Below are 17,770 nucleotides of genomic sequence, written 5' to 3' on the forward strand. Positions count from 1 at the left end.
AAAGCTCCCAAAAGTCGATTTTACACAATACTGCCCCTTTAAGACAAATTATAACCGCCCCTTCCCCAAACCTCATAATAGGTAAATAGAATAGAAATGTATATGTTTATATGCTAATTTGTGTATTATAATAAATTAGAATCTGATTGAAATTAATTGGAACATCGTTTCGTCCATGTTTCAGTCATTGCTTCAGCTTCTAATCAATGTTCACACTGCAATCAGAAGGCGCTAATGGACAGAATCAGGTCATTTCATGACACCTGTGAGAAGAAAACAACATGGCAGAACGCAGAGCAGCGGTTGCCATAGCAGCATCGTCCTGGTCAGTGTCGCAGGTGGGCAGAGGGCGACCTGTCACGAGCCACTGCTGACGCCTACGGCGTGTAAAGAATCTGTATGGTGAGCGTGAAAATATCAGGAATGAGATGAAAGGCTACACTGACACCTAGAGGCCACATGCCTCAACTGCAGGCAGTGGAGCCAGGATATTCTGTCACTCTGATTGCTGAGGTTCTTCAGAAAATGATGGAGAAACACCCTGTAAGCTGAACACATGCAGGCCTATTGTAACACCAGCAGGACTCGTGTTCTTCCAGTCTGTTGTTGTCTACATTTTGGTGTTTCAGGCTCTATCAAAGACTCAGCTTACATCCGTATGTTCAGAGATATTTGCCTTTCGGTCATCTCAAACCACGATGCCGCAATTCTCCTTTGAGATGACACCTTTCTCTCTCTTGTGCTCTCTGCATATTTCCTCCCTTTGAGGTCATGTTTGATATACACAGCCTTTTTTTCAAACAAGTGAAGGTAACGTAGTTACTTGATTGTGTTATAAAATGGGGCTGAAAAATAGATAATGCAGGCACTGACTCAGATATCTATGTTTGGATTCCCAGTACTGACTGAAGTACCCCGTCTCCGTGGCTACGGGACCCTGCGTTTGGTTCAGGCATTGTGAGTTGACCCCTGTGTGGTTCTCAGGTTAATCCCCTGCTGGACAGATGATGCTCAGGCGATTTAACCGGAGGATTAGTGTCTGCTCACTGTATCGTGCAGGACCGACTGTCATCCATCTAAACACACCCGGGTGACGGTCAGCATGGAGCGGCATAAAAGAGGACAGGAAGTGAGGCGGGGCAGGAGAGGAAGGTGTTTCTGCATTGTTTGAGTGGATATTTTATCTGATATAATGAGAGAGGATGAGCCTGATGTTAGATTTTGTTATTATTATTGACACTTTTGATTGACGGTGAAGTAAATCTGAAAAAGCACACAGCTGTTGTCATATGTGCACATTACAGTACTTAATGGAAGAGCAGCATGTGTTTGCCTGTGTGTTGTTCTAATAGGATTCATTCTACTGACCTGGTTTCTGCCATGTCAGACCCTGTAAAACTCACGTATATATAAAATTCAGAAGTACTGAATTTTATATAAACGCACATTTCAGACGAAGGTTTGTTTATTGTGTGAAAAACCCACTCAGTTAAAAAAAGAAAAAAAAAATAAAATATATATATATATATATATATATATATATATATATATATATATATATATATATATATTTCTTTTCTAGTTAGTTTTTCTAAGCAAGAGAGAAGTCTTATAAACTGATTGACGGAAGGGCAATCTTGTCACAACACTGTATTTTAAGGACAGCAATTGAGATCTAACAAATAATTTCCTGTTGTGGGTGACATCACATCTGAGGAGCCAATCAGAAAACCTCCAGGATCTCCCAGGGCTCAGCACATGATCCACTCTAAACCCTGAGAGGAGTTTGGGAGGCGCAGACCTCCTGTGTCTTTCAGCTACAGTTTTAACTCCTCACCTTTTGTGTAGGCGTCTAGCTTTCCACCCAGAGAGCCCAGAAGTCAGTTTGAAGGCAGTTCTACGATTAAACCCAACCAGAGAGCTGAAAGAGAAAAGGAGAAAGGGCAGGAAGAGGAGTTTTTCTCCTTTACCTTGAAAAGATCAAACACAGAGGGACCAACTGCAGGATTTTATCTCGACAGACACTCAGCATTTCAGGTGAGCATGCACAAGCATATTTTTTTGTAATGTCAATACCACTACAAGATTTTACCAGAATGTCCTTTCATTTCCAATCCCTAAAACAGTTAAAGAGGTTGTTTTTTTTAATGCCCTTGTTATTAAAATAGATGCTCAGGTGTTGCCTGATCAAATGTTGATGGCATGTAGGTATGGACTGGCATAAGAGTCTCACAGTAGCATAACCTTAATGAAAATAAATCAATTCACCAAGTGTGATGGTGTTTCTGCCAGAGTCAAAGACTAAATTTGATACCATGATCCTATTTATAGTTTTCCAGAGAACAGAAACACACAAATTACAAAAGTTTTTTTTTGCACTGTTGTAACCATTAAACAATCTCCCCTTCAGTTCAACCATATAAGTGGAGACACATTGTTGATGTTAGTTATAATACTTTTATAATAAGTTATAATTGTAGATATGCTTAGATATTGGCAAAGATCAATGTGATTTTCACAGAAGGTGGAGTGTTGTCGTTTGCAGCTGCTGAAAGTAACTAAAAAGTTACTTTTAATGTAACTTAGTTACTTTCCAAATCAAGTTATCATTAATTTAACTAAGTTACTTTTTCAAACAGTAATCGGATTAAAGTAACTTTTTCAAAGTAACTATGCCATCATTGGACGGTACTGAGGTGTTGAAGGTGGACTAGAGAGATATAATTTCATCAGTCATCAGAGATTTAAGACTTGATTTGGAATTGGGGCAAACGACTTGATTTCAGACTTGACTTTAGAAAAATCAATTGTGAAACATCATGTAATTGCTTTCTTTAAAGGGGCAGTGTTACGTAATTATGACCTTTTTTGAACTTTCCATTATGTGATAATGTTATTCCCTCATCAAAAACCTGCAGTGTTACCTTGAGTCTTTCATGCTTGTTTGAGAAATCCTTTAATTTTCATGGCAACCATTCAGCTTCCCTAGCTTCCTTCTTACAGAGCTCTCCTCCCCTGCGATTCCTCCACTCAGATCCTTCAGACTAGTCAGCAGCAATTAGCAAGCATCTGTTGGAACTGGGAATCTGCTGAGCTTAACATTAGAGGGTTAATGTGGTTAACCCTCTAATGTTAACAACTTCAACCTCTGTGATGACATGTTGTGATGCCTTCCTTGAGGTGGAGCTTCAGAAAGAGCAGGAGTTTCTTAAAGAGACAGAGGCCCAATATCAAGGAGTTAAATTACAAAGTCAAATTTGTTTTAAGCCTTGTTTGATATTTACAGCAATTTCATAGCAACTGAAGTTTACATAGTTAATTGATTGTGTCATGAAATTACTCTACGTGACTGGAAAATACATAATACTGCCCCTTTAAAGATATTGGCAGATGAACTGATAGGTACATGAAGCTAACCCTGGTGGAAAATGCATGCTTCCTGCTTTTTGATCTAAAGCGTTGCCCCGCCACCTGTCCTCCGACTAATCCAGTTTTTTCTAACATGCAGCACCGCCTGGCCGCCTTCGGAATCCTCATTAAACGTTCACCTAGTGACCTAAATTACTCCAGGAGAGGTGGCGACCTCGCGACGCGGTCTCCGCGCACCTTCGGCGGCGTTCACGCTGAAATCTTGAGCTCTGGCGTTTTCACAGGGAGACGTCGCCATGCCGACAGTGAAGAGCAAGAAGAAGAAAGCGAAGAAGGAGGTGACTGAGGCAGAGGAGCAGGGCGAAGGTGCGCGTGCTCCACCTGCGGCAGCTCCACCCGCTCGCCTGCTGTGTTGCTGCTTAACTCCGTGTTTTGTGCTGCAGTGGGGCTGGAGGTGGAGATGGAGGACAGGAGTAACTCAGACAGCAGAGACCATCTGACCCCGGATCTGCAGGACGCAGCGCCGCACAAGAAGAAGAAGAAGAAAAAGACGTCAACTATTGGTATGAACATGTACACTCAAAGAGGCCGCAACTCCTGGGATGGAATCAAATATATCTTTAAAGCTGAAGTATCTAACTTACAAAAATTTTTTTTTTTTTTTTTGAGACAAATAATCTTTGAAAAAATCGATGTTTTACCCTGAGCTACTACTGCCATATGAAGAAATGCATTAAAAACAACCAATCAGAGCTTAATAGGAGGGTGTTAGCGCTGTCAGTCAGGCTTGTACACGTGATGCTAAATGTGCTAATAGCAGAGAAGAAAATTACCATTCCAGGAAAACCATGTGTCCGCTGTCATTTGTGGCTATGCTAACTCACCTTAGCGTTCATGAAAGAACTAGCTGTAGAGTAGCAGAGAGAAAGGGGGCAGAGGTACACAAGGGTGATTGACAGCGCTAAGGCCCTCCTCAAAACGCAGTGAACTGTCACAGAGTGTGTCTGACTGTGTGTCGCTTGGACAGATCAGGAAACAGAACACGGGGATGTACCCAACGGCAACACGGCCGAGGCGGTCGGGGAAGGAGAGGAGATGACTGTCGCCGTCACCAGGAAGACAAAAAGGAAGAAGTGAGCACCAGTAACTGCATCAGGATTTAAAACATCCGACTATCTGACGTCAGCAGAGAAAGTTCAAGAGTTACTGATTAAAAACAAACGAGTGAACATGGAAGTGAGAACAATTTAGCAGCTTCAATTAAAAATACAGTAAGGATTAACTGAGTAAGAAAGGCATTGACTAGACGTTAAACAAGACGCTGATGCACTGAAGCAACCATGAGCTGACTTTTACCCAGAGCCATTTCAAAACTGTAAATCATTGAAACAGTGGTTGGTTTTGGTGGAAATATTACTTCATCTTCGGATATTGTTTATGAATAATTTTTTTTTAAATGCTCACATTAATGTGAAGTCCGATTCAAATAATTACGTTGAAAGAGTTTTCAACATTTTACGACGGTGCCTAATAGGGCGTTAATTTCCGCCAAAAAAAATCATCAATTTCTTTTTGCCAATTTTCGAAAGTTATAAATGTTTGAAATTTATAAATGTTTGACTTTTGAAAATAAGAAATTTGTAAGCTTTCTCTAAAAAAGTTTTGACTTTTGAAACTCAGAAATTTTCTATGTCGAAAAGCTTAAATAAGAAATTACCCAGGATTTTCCTAGAAATTTTCTGTGATTAATCATAACATATGAGGGTTTTTTTTTGTTTGTTTGTGCAAATTTTCAACTTTTCGGAAATTTCCAAGTTTTTTCAAAGAAATTTCAAAATTGATCGCAACATTTCTGAGTATTTTGATGGAGATTTACTCCCTTTTTATTTTCTATCTCCAGTGACTTTAATCCATCGTCGTTACGTATATTTCGCAGTTCGTTTTTCTCAGCTGGAACTGCTTCGCTTGTCTTCCCATTTTTCTACGGTTATTTGTAGTTTGCTGGTCTCTGGTTACATTTTCTTTCAAGCTCTTCTTTGCTTTCTCCCATGACAGGAAGGCGAAGGCGACAGAGCACTACAGCAACGATCTAGAAGCTGAAGACGAGGACATCGTTGCCGACGCTCAGTCTCCCATTCCCCAGCATTCCCTGTTCTCCGCCCCGCACGGACACAGCCAGCCGGTCGGCAAAGTTTTTGTGGAGAGGAACCGTGAGTGGGAATCTGATATGTGAAAGGCGTTGAGTTCCTCTTTCAATTTTTCATTGGAAAACATCTGACTTTTTTCTTATTTCAATTGGTTTACATCAATTGAGCTCTTTCCCACCAACAGCCATCACTACTATCTACAGTAACTCTTCAAAGAATATGAATTAACAGGAGTTACAACGACGTTTAGTTTTTCTTTGGGATCAATAAAGTGTTTTTTTAAAATTTGAATTGCATTTGGGGTTGACCCAGAACTTTTGCACAACAATGTTTCCAAGGTAGTTTCTACAGATGTCTCCAGAACATGTTAGTCTTTGTGTGTGAGGGTAATCTGTGTGTGTGTGCAGGGCGTTTCCAGGCCGACCGAGTGGAGCAGCTCAGGCACTCAGAGCTGACTGAGGACTACATGGACCCCAGGCAGATCTGGACCACAAGGGACATCTCTCTGAAGGTTCACAACGGCTTCAGGTTTGTTGAGATGTGTGAGCGCTCAGCCAAAACAAGCATGTAGCATGACATCAGCGTCTTTTCACTTTAAATGTCCCAAGCTAAGTTGTCATGACAAAGCTACAGAGGGGTTTAGGGGTAAAAAAGGGAAACTTAACCTCTCTCTGGAAGACATGTTCATTGACTAATGCACTGAAGAATATTTTTGTAGCAATAGCTTCATATTTATACCACTGTCATCCTCTAAAAGAGACCGCATGGTTTCCGCTACCGATGGAAAACCAGAAACGAGTAATCCAGGCAACCCGTTCATGAACCACCATTAGGCCTATAAATTAAACACATAAATACGGTCGTCTGTCTTCTGCTTGCAGGGCGGTCGGTCTGTTCTCTCATGGGTTCCTGGCTGGCTACGCGGTGTGGAACATCATCGTCGTGTACGTGTTGGCCGGCGAGCAGATGACCACGCTGCACAACCTGCTGCAGCAGTACCACCCTCTGGCCTACCCGGCTCAGTCTCTGCTCTACCTGCTGTTGGCCATCAGCACTGTGTCCGCATTCGACAGGTCTCTGTGGGCAAAAACAACACCTCAGAGATTTACGTTTCTGTGTGAGAATAACATCTGAAGTTGGGCGTATCGTCATAGGGTCAACCTGGCTAAGACGTCTATGGCCTTGAGAGGCTTCCTCACTCTGGACCCAGTGGCCGTGGCTTCCTTCCGTAAGACCTGGACAAATGTAATTGATGATGATTGCGACGACGAAGGAAATGAATACAATGGTTTCATGCTGTCTCTGTGTGTATTCAGTATATTTCATAGCCCTGATACTGTCCCTCAGCCAGCAGATGACCAGTGACCGCATCAACCATTATCCTACAGCCAATGAGACTCTGTGGTGAGATCCTTGGTTTTTCAACTTCAGCACTTTTGAAAATAAATATAATAAGGCTATTGTAAGCATTTAAAACCAACTCAATGCTTTTTGTGATGAGACATTGAATAGGTGTACCTACTAAAGTGACCAGTGGGTGTGATTCAGAATGTGAGTTTTTGCAAACCCATCAGAATCCTGTGTAGTCTTTGAAAAGTGGTTCTCAGTAATGCTAAATAAAACCTAGCCTGGCCATCGCCTTTTTATGCAGTTCCGCTCCCATTGAGCTAATTTAATCACAACGCATTTCATCCGGGCGATCAGTACGGAGTCCCCTAGGGGACATGGGGAATTTTTTTTCTTTTGCGTACCCTCGCAAAACCTTTTGCGTTCCCTCGCAAAACCTTTTGCGTTCCCTCGCAAAACTGTACTGATCAGTTATGCGGCATAATTGAATACCGTAAGACTTTCTTACGGTGGCCGCCGTACTTTCTGATTTAATAGGCTATAAGGTTATGTAAGGTTTTTCCATGAATGTTAATATCTCGTTGTGAAATATCTGAAGTTTTATATCTTTCTTTAGAATACAAAGGCTACACAAACCTATGATATAAACAGAAACCTTCCGTAAATAGGAAAGAAATATAAATACTGTACATCCAAACTATATTTCTGAGTTATTATCGCGGCGTAATAAGTCATCTGACAGTTTTGATTGTGTCTGTGTTGTGTTGGTTGCCTGAATGGTTTAAAGAGCTGCTTTTATGTTCAGTTCCATCTCAACCCTAACAGACATAAATATGCAGTAAATAAATCGATTTTCAATCAGTTTTTTGCACCAAAGACTTCATAATAATAAACACGTTTTCACTTAGGCTCTGTAAGAGCCATATGAATGAAATAAGTAATTATTGATATGATAGGAGCACGCGACTTTGACACTTAGGTGGTGGGTGTGCCGATGTGGGAGTGACGTCATCAAGTATGAATGGGAAGGTTACTGGCCTGCTGGTTTGTGTGTATTAGGAAACGGTGAGCGGGTTGGTCAGTCCTTGCAAAGTTTGGAGCATAATAATCAAAATGGAATAAATCGATAAATGTGACAGAACAAAGAAGTGGTTTGGAGCTAATTGATACACGGACAGATGAGATTCCCCGAGTTAACCCAATACGGCCCTTTACCATAATTAGTTTGTCGTGTTTTTAATAATAAAACGTGTTTATTATTATGAAGTCTTTGGTGCAAAATCGATCAATTATGCCGCACAACTGATCAGTACAGTTTTGCGAGGGAACGCAAAAGTTTTGCGAGGTAACGCAAAAGTATTGCGAGGGAACGCAAAAGTATTGCGAGGGAACGCAAAAGAAAAAAAAATTCCCCATGTCCCCTAGGGGGCTCCGTAGACTTCTGCGTTCAGGATCTGAATTGGACTAGATTTTTTTTATGTTTGTCTTACTTGCAGGCCTCCAGGCTCCGAGCAACAGATCTTGCGGCCGTGGATCGTGGTCAACCTGGTGGTGGCGCTGTTGGTGGGCGTGGCATGGGCTGTTGTGTCCACGCGGCCAGATATCGACTACACAGAAGGTAAGCCTGGATAACATCCAGGATAAAATTTGTTAGGAAATACCTTCTTATTAATTGCACTTTTTTCTCTATTACATGTATTTCTTAAGAGCTGTTCTTACTTATGATATTGAAATAATATTAATAATTTTAAAAAAATGTGTAAAATGAAGCCCTCTTGCAATGTATGCTGCGAGATTGCAAAGAGATTTTTCTGTCATCTTTTAGTACATTATAGTTGCTCATCATCATAGTTTATTATTGCTCATCATCGTGGCGTTTTACATTCTACCACTAGATGGCACTAAAGTAATTATTATATACGGTATACGGCTTGGTCGCAATGAACCCAATACTCAAAAAGATTTTGCTTTTTTGTGTATGAGCAGAATTTTTGATGACGATGGAGGTGGAGGGTTTCCCTAGAGGAGATGAAAACCTGGACATCCCTGCCTAAAACCAGATGTGTTGAATATGTTTCAGCCCGTGTTCTAGACTCACAATTGAATGGTCATTTGATGGATGGTTTTGTACAAGTAAATATGTCTTATTTGTTTGCTAAATGTTATTTTGTAAATAAATAAATGTGTTTATGCACAGTAACTGCTGTGTGGTTTGAGAGTGTTTGACTGCAGGGGAATATGAATCAAACAGTTTTGAAGTTAAACTGGAGACTAATATTTTACAGATTTGTGTAAATGTTTAGACTTTCTTAATTCAAAGAAGAAGAAAAGCCCACAATAATTTGCACGTCTGCAAAGTAGTCAAGATATGTTTAACCTGTGCTTGCAGAAGGTAGTTAATTCAGTCAAAACAAGACGTGAAGAAATAATATCTCACATTCTGTATTGATATCAAAGTAGACAAATGTGTTTCTTCAGTGTGTTTTTTTTTTTTTGTTATAAAGTGTCCAAAATGCAAAACCAAAATAACTTAAAACAAACAGAAGTTTTGTGCTGTAAGTTATGGTTGTTTATGATTTAATATATTTTACAAATCAGCTATGATTACAACCGTAAATTCAATAAAAATCATAATTTTAAAAAACAACAACCATAAATACGCACATTTATGGCCAAAGGTACGTCAGGGGGCCAAAACTATTAAATTTGCATCTGATTGAAGATCCAAAACATTAAAAAGGATTTGTACTGTTGCCACCTTACTAAAAGAAAAACATACAATTTGCAGTTTTTCATTTTTATTTATTTATTTTACCATTCATGACTCATGGTAAGGAGTCGAAAGAAGTCATTTCAAGAGCCAAAAATTGTCCTTAAAATAGATTTTCCCCAACATTTCCAAGCTATCTTATCGAAGTTGTGAAATTTCCCACAGCCATGGAATGCAGCAGGATGCATCCAGTCAGCGCGAGCCGCAGCCGTTAGTAGTAAGGACTATGTAAAGATGGCGGAGCTACAGATGCTGCTGGAGGAGGAAATTCCTGCGGGACGGAGAGCGTTACTGGACAGTTTTACCAATCTGGAAAGAGTAGCGGAATACTGCGAAAGCAATTATGTCCAGGTACGGGAGTGTTTTTTCCTTTAAAAAAACGAGGGTGCTAATTTATAAAAAAGAAACCCACGGAACAGTTGTGTGGTGGGGAGTGGGCGGTAAGGGAAAGGAGTGATGGAATAACTAACACGGTCCGTTATGTTGCCGTCAGCTCTCTGTGGAAAGCAATAATAATAATAATAATAATAAAAACTGTATTCAAAATAAAATAGGCTCATTATACTTCTACAGTACGACCAATGCCAACATATTTTTCAGTTTAACAAAAAATACAACTTTTACAGTGGGTATTGTAGAGCACTATAGTGCGTCTGTTTGAGGGAAACGTCAGTAGGAATGTGACAGATATAAGTGTTAAAAGTTCTCATTTAGTCTTACGAAGCTGGCGCATGCTCATTGCACACACACCGAATAAAGCAACACTTTGTTTTTAGACGTAAAATGTCTTAAAGCGATTCTTCCGTGATGTTTGACAGCTGCAGACAGGCAGGGAACTGTTTACATAAAATGTGTGAAGTCTAGCGTCAGAGTTTATTAACAGTATTTTATCAATAGGAAGGAGCTCACTCAAAGTACACCATACACCACAGCTTCTGCTTTAAGCATTTAAACCGGTCCTTACCAGGTCTTGAGTAATTTTACGGATATTAATTATTAATCAGACCAAGCAAAAAATAAATAAAATACAGAAGGAGACCTGTGTGTAAAACTAAGTCTATTCTTTATGCTTCAGATAGACTCTGCTAATCAGACGCATTGATTCAGTCTTTGCACATTTTCATTGAGTTGGCATAACATTATGACCACCACCCTAATAGCCCTGAGCCCTGAATGTGTGCTGTTATTTCTGGCGTCAAGATGTTAGCAGCAGATCCTTTAAGTCTTGTGAGGATCTGCTGTCTGATCCTTGACATGGTTCAGATTTGTTTATCCAGTAAGATTCCCAGAGATGCTCGGTTTGGAGAATTCTGAGGCCAAGTCAACACTCCAAACTCGCTGTTGTGCTCCTCAAATCATTTTTGGAAACCCTTTAGTTTTGTGTCAGATTGCGTTATTTTTGCTGAAAGAGGTCGTCGTGATTCACTTGCTGCGTTTCCTTTGGCCATGTAATTGAGCAAATTGGAATTACGAGAAATCAATTCGCTTAGTGGAAATATTCAAAAAAAAAAAAAAAAAAAAACCTTGTGTTTTTCGATTAAAAAAACAAAGTTGAGTGTGAGGATCAGGTGGATTTTTGGCAGTATTGAAATGAAGGTATTTTGTAAAGCTGCAATGAAAACACTTTTTTGCATCACAAGAGTCTCCTGATCAACAACTGGATGTTACTACTGCAGGAAAAGACAAAGGAAAAGATTTCTTTAATGCTCCGTGCTTTACTGACTTATTCACATGGGATTTTAATTGTGTTTTCAATTTGATGGAAACATCGCAATTGCAAAATTTCAGTATTATATCAGCTGAAATTTGACCAAGTTTTGAACAAATTTGCAATGGAAATGCAGGTACTGTGTACGACTATTACTTCTAATAGAACAGAAATTTGACTTTTCTCTACCACAAAGTTGGAACAAAGTTCTTTAGACAGTCAACGTAAACACATCAAAATACTAGTCAGCAGTGGCGGATCTAGAAAAATATCTACGGAGTGGCAAGCTTCGACCAAGGCTTTTTCAGGGGTGGCCGCATATACCAGAATTTTACAATTTTACACTTTTTTCAAATTTTAGCAGCTTAAAGTCTCACCACTGAGAATGTAAAATAACATGCCATTACATTATATTCTCTTTGGTGCAATGAATTCAGTAATTTACTTTGCTCTCTGTCCTTGCGAACATTGCATTGACATGGCTTTCAGATCTTGAAAAACTACAGTTTTTTATCGTTTCCTTTTTTCTTCTGGTTTCGACAATGCGTGCAAGACCATTTCTGACTTTTAATTAATTCCTTTATAAACCCTAACTGGTGAGTCATTATTTTTCGCATCTTGTCAGCAGCCCAGCTTACTTTGGCTGCTGGACTGCTTTGTATTTGGTAATATTTGGCATTTTGTTGTTCTTTTCATTTGAGGATAAATAAGTAAATTCCATCTCAAGATGGCAAGTCAGTAGCTTTGGTTGGCTGCCGTTCTCCCTCTGTGCTTCACAAGAGACATCAAGACTGCAACGTGTGTGTGTGTGTGGGCGTGTGTGTGCGTGGGCAAGCAAAGCTGCTATAAACAACTGTTCTCCCTCACTTGGCTCTAAATCCACACCTGTTCACAGCCACGTTTCATAATCATCCCATTTGAGCAGCTGTGGGTGTGAGTTTCACTGTCAGTCAAGAGAAAGTGGAAGAAAAGCGATTCCAGACTGTGGCAGAGGCGACACTTTGAGGTAGACGTTGCAGCGTCTACCTTGAACGGCGTGTTCAGCTTTAATCTTAGTAGGATTACGTATATGTTCCGGCAATCTTACAGAAATACCAGAATTAACGATTTTTATTTAGCAAGTAAAGAAAACCGGAGTAGGTTTTATATATATGTTTCTATAAATTGTCAGTTAATGAATTAGTCGTTCAAACTTAGACGTGTTAAATTTGAATTACTGACCTACAGATGTAGCTATAAGTCAGTAATTCAGTACGTACGTCTACAATTCAGAGCAGTTACATATTTTTTTGCTGTTGCTTGTACATTTCGAGCAGCTCTGCTGAGCAGCTTTTGCGTAGTGCAGTTGGCTTTTTATGGCTTTATTTCATTTAGCCATGTTTACAGAACCAACTGTGCTGCTGATTACTTGACTCATTCTCACCAAGTCCTTCAAATGGAATGCTGCCAAAAGGTTCAGATGATGTTTTTCTTGAAAGAACGATTAACAGGTCTAAAGACAGACCTGTTAAAAATGTCTGTTTGCAGAAGTGAATTGTTATTTTTCACCCCAAAGGGAGAAAAATAAACAATAAATCATGCAACTAGACCAATGCACTCAGGAATGTCTCTCTGCAGTGGCTATCAGCTGGCATTGCCGCACACTAAGGTTGTTAACGAGGGGAACAGGTAGAGCAGTTTCTTCCCCATTTTTGAACGGGTGCAACCTAAACGTGCCCGGAAGTTGACCGGCAAATTGGTCGGTTGAACCAGACAATCAGTTTAATGATTGTCTGGTCCTAATCAATGATCAGTGGATTTTTAAAATTCAAACTATAATTCTAAATTGTAATAATAATATTTATAATACAGTGTTTCCCCAGAAAACTTGCTAGGCCCAGTGGTAGGGGCTGTAGGGCAGCTACCTGCCATGTTTCTGAGTTAAAAAAACATGCTTAAGGGTGACAGAAAATTTGAAAATATCATTATGTGTTATTGGACATTATTAACATTCCCTTAACACCATCTACGAACTCTTTAAATAAGCAAAGATTAAAAACAAACAAACTAAATAAATTAACAAACCATGCTTAGCCTGGTCAGGACGCAAGTAAAACCCGGTGGCCCGCCAGGCTGATAGCACAGCTGTTATTTAAAAAAATGCTTGTAAATAAAATGTTTTATAAAATAAATTTTTAGGTGCACAAAAAAAACAACAATTAGTGAGCAGTAATCTGCGTGGTTGTAAAGGATATATTCTGTAATCCACTCTAGGTGACTTTTATTTGAATAATTACAGATTTTAATGTATTTGTAGATTTTTAGTGATGCAGAAAGAGACCCCTATAACTTAAGGTTGGTGAATTATTTTTATAGTATTAAAATGGTTTGAATAGTTCACTTTTCACTTTCTAGATAAGATTTTTTATCTAGAAAAAAAAATCTTACTAATACATCTCAAAAATAACTTGATTTCAGCTAAGATCATGGTCAACATGTCCCTAATTCGCCACAAAATCTCCAATAGATAACATTTCTTGTGCAAAATCACATTTTCGCCGGAAGTCACACAAATCCAACACATTTATTTCTTTTCAGTGGTTTTCCAACCAACTGAATCCAAATTAATTTTCAGAGTATTTTTAACAGTGAACAGTTAAACAAAAAGAATCAAGTAAAAAAAAAAAATAAAAAAATTCAGGCGACAAGCAGAAAAGGAAAAAGTCACGGCATGCCGCCCAGACCTCATCAGGATTCACTTATTTCTACTGAGGACATTGAAACATGCAGGAACGTGAAGCACAGAAGGTTGAGTCTGTCTGTGTCACAGTAAAGCCTCCAGACGTTAAAGAGCAAAAAGCTGACAGGTTTCAAGGTTGAATCTAATTGTAAACTTTGAATAGTTATAAAGGTGTTGCTGAGGCTGGACCACTATAAACAAGCTGTAAGTGTCAGGGATATGCTGTTATGAAGAACTGATTATTGGTTACTCCTGTGTTTGTCTTCATTTGCATTAAAATATCCATACAAACATGTCCAAACAGCACCAACTCGTTGTCTGGCCTATATTTTTGCTGCGATCAGATGATGTGATGCGTTACGTAATCTTGTTCTGCTCCAGTCTTCTTAACTGTGTTTGGCTTCTCCCCGTGTGAAACGCTCACAGCGTTTCAACTTGGCCTCAATCATTTCAAGAGTCAGTATAAGAGTCTTAACATTTCCAGCTTGACAAATAATGTTTTGTTACTCTAATGAAAATTTCAGCAAAAGATCAAAGTTTGCTCTCGTATCTTGTGGAGTACCGCCAGGCTTTTCTCTATAATAAGGAATCAAAATATTTTGTCTTTTAAATGAAGCCATAGATTGTCTTTCTGTATTGATTTTTTGCCTTGTGTCAAACTAAAATTTACATTTGCCGATAATCGATATTTAAGGTTTAGTATCGGCCAATACCGATTCGATACATAAAAACAGTGCTGAGTTGACTTGAAAAGTTTCTTTTTTTCAAACACAGACATAAATGTACTGAATTACAAATTTATTTCATAACTCTTTAGCAGTACAGCACATTTAAATACACCAGAAGCTTCACAAGCTTGGTCCAACATGTCAACACAACTTTAATTTGTTAACAAAACTCAAACCGACAAAAACAATAGGTTTACTACCTTGGTCAAACATGTTAAAAATAAACTGCAACAAATCTTCTTTCAAATGTTCAGAAAGTGCATTTATATAAATATTAAAACATGATGTTGCTCAGAGCACAAAGGGTAGGATTAGACTGAAAGATCTGCTCTTATGGATCAGACACATTGTCATCAATACCTAATCTAGAATGTTTTTCAATTTCAGACATTAATATCGGATCGGTGAATCTCTCATAACATTATACACAAATCTCTGCCATTCTTACAGTGAAACCAGGAATATCTAGGCTGTTTATTCAAATATTTGCTTCAAAAGTAAGTGAAACAAAATGAAACATATTAATTAATTAGCATTTATTTTTTCTGAAAATCCTAAAGTACCAGACTGGGCAGCGTGAAGCTTATGCCTTCCCCCTGTAGCTTTGCACCATGTTGACCCATCACAGCTGGTAGTGGTTAGCTCGTCAGCAGAGGTAGCTGAAACGCGTCTCAGCCTCCAACTGTTCATTGAAAACACATGGCACACTGCTGCAGGAGGCTGCCTGTGGATGCCCAAAATGAGCGCATGTGTGCATTTTCACTCAGAAACCATGGCGATTGGGTTCCTAGTCGAGTCAGTGTCAGCCTTCCAGTTTTGGCGTCGATGCCAGGAACAGATCCTGCGGGGGCGGAACCGCCTGAGTTCTTGGAAAGATGGGTTTGTGACTTTTGACAAACCCTGGGGACGAACCGTTGTGCTGGCCGACAGGTTTATGATTCTCCAAAAAAATTTTTTAAATCTGGCGTCTTCCGCAGGCCAGTTATTGTCATTTGTGTGATTATTCTCAGTGTTGAACTAATCTTTGATATCCCCCTCATAGATAAATGACCGTCAGTCTCTTATTATTATTCATATTTCCTTTCTGCAATAAGGACATGCAGCCCACTCACAGTGTCGGCTAAAGTTTTAAATGACATTACTGCATGTTTGTATGAAATGTAGAACATATAGGTTTTTGTTATTCAGTGAGATACTTTCATTTCAAGCACTGATGTATTCTGATTTGATCTAAAATTGAGGAAAATAGAAGAAAAGAAGTTCAATAAATATATTCTCAACCACCAATTTGCAGTCTTGTTAAAGGGACAGTATCATGTAACATCAACTATTTTGAGCTTTCCATCATGTTATAGTCTTATTCCCTAATCAAAAACATAGCTTGATTCTTTCATGTATGTTTGAGAAATCCTTTAATCTCCATGGCAACCATTCAGCTGTTCAAAACAGCGCCTTCAAGACGAAGCAGCTCCTTGGAGGTGCAGTTTCCAAGCTTCTGAACTTCCACCTCATAGAGCAGCCTTCCCCTAAAACTCCCCCACTCAGCTCCTTCAGACTAGCCAGCAACAATTAGCAAACACCTGGTGGAGCTACTTCTCAGTGCTAAGCTGGTAAAAACATTGCTAAAGGGTTAATAGATGTCGTGATGACTTCCTGAAGGCGAAGTCTCCCAAAGATCAGGAGTTTTTAAAGAGACAGAGGCCCAATTTCAAGACATTAAATTATGATGTGAAATTTCAAATCATATGTAGCATTTCTTCTAACAACTGAAAGTAACATAGTTACTTGATTGTGCTGTAAAATGGCTCTATGTGCCTGAAAAACAGATAATACTGCCCCCTTTAAAATGGTCTTTGGGTTTCCTTTCGTTTGTCCTGTGATGTATGGTGTCTCTGGAAACGCTCTGCTGTGTCTGTTTTGGATGTGTTAGCACACAACCACAGTTTCCATAAACCACGAGAAAGAACTGTGCAACAGCTTTGAAATATTTGTTTCTCTTAGAACAGATCAACAAAAGACTAAAAACTGCCTATTCCTAGAATAAAATCCTTTGAACTTATTGTGCTTTCCTTATTTTTGCTCTGTTTTCTTGGAGCAATAATGAGGAAAGGAGAAAGGAAAGTCAAATGCTATAGATCAGCAGCCTTCCGCATCCGTTAAAATAACACTGACACTGTTACAGTGTGAAAATGTATTACTCTCACTGAAATGGGTCAGAGGTTTGTAGTGATACTCTGATTGTTGGTGGAGGAGTCAGGCTGAAATCTGAGATGTTCAGAGCTCTATTCCTTGCTTATTATTCAGAGTTACAAACAAATAAAATCACACTGTCTCTCCCCTTCCATTGTTTGACCGTACAGTAGACGCCCTCCTATTTGTGGCTCAGTGTTCACAGATTTTTCCAAAAATCACCAAATTGTAAAAAAAAACAACCCTCATATTAATATCCTTAAATGAATAAGTTAAGTGATATCTATTTAAGGATGTTTATGCTTTTATTCAGGGGAATTAGCTAGCTTAAGTGTGAACTAATGTCTGTTAGGTCTTTGAACATTTGCATTGCAGTTTCGACTAATCTTAAAGAAAACATGGCCTTCTTTGTTCATTAAGTTAGTGATTAGCTTTGAGTGATATAAAACTTGACTAATATTTCAGCTGTTTGAAGGAGGCAGCAAAACTCAGATAGACCAACACAGTGACTAGGATACCAATCAGAACATCTACAGTTCAAATAACATGACATTATTTACAATTCTTAAACCTTATGAAGACATGGTGTCTTTATCAAACCACACTTCTATTAGAGAGGAAAATAATTAATCAACTTACAATTAAGTGTCGATTTAATGGTTTATTAAATTAAAAGTAGTTCCAATCAATTAAGTAATGACGTACTTTCCACACCTTCTTTTAGTGTTGTATTTTGGCCTCCATCCAGAAGAGGGCACCACTGGATATCCTTAAGCAGAGCCAATTGATACA

At 39.0% G+C, this 17,770-nt stretch overlaps 2 protein-coding genes across 9 annotated transcripts in view; both read left to right on the forward strand.

Moving 5' to 3' along the window:
* Positions 1-339: 339 nt before the first annotated feature.
* Positions 340-9,063, forward strand: LOC122839803 (transmembrane protein 237A-like). The gene is made up of 16 exons (XM_044131773.1): positions 340-543; positions 630-656; positions 789-810; positions 900-957; positions 1,060-1,129; positions 1,849-2,037; positions 3,654-3,735; positions 3,813-3,932; positions 4,397-4,502; positions 5,425-5,579; positions 5,924-6,044; positions 6,398-6,589; positions 6,671-6,744; positions 6,833-6,920; positions 8,360-8,481; positions 8,850-9,063. Exons 1-16 carry the CDS (start codon positions 460-462, stop codon positions 8,915-8,917), a joined length of 1,578 nt encoding a protein of 525 aa, XP_043987708.1. The 5' UTR covers positions 340-459; the 3' UTR covers positions 8,918-9,063.
* A 767-nt stretch (positions 9,064-9,830) lies between these two features.
* LOC122840387 (abl interactor 2-like) overlaps positions 9,831-17,770 on the forward strand; it is a 33,978-nt gene continuing 26,038 nt past the window's right edge. For all 8 annotated transcript variants that reach the window (XM_044132739.1, XM_044132744.1, XM_044132740.1 and 5 more), the window contains exon 1: positions 9,831-9,984. In XM_044132739.1, coding sequence (XP_043988674.1) covers positions 9,868-9,984 — 117 coding nt within the window. In that variant the 5' untranslated portion in view covers positions 9,831-9,867. The remainder of the gene's footprint in view (positions 9,985-17,770) is intronic.

This window comes from Gambusia affinis, linkage group LG11, assembly GCF_019740435.1.
Source record: "Gambusia affinis linkage group LG11, SWU_Gaff_1.0, whole genome shotgun sequence".
NCBI classification, from domain to species: Eukaryota; Metazoa; Chordata; class Actinopteri; order Cyprinodontiformes; family Poeciliidae; genus Gambusia; species Gambusia affinis.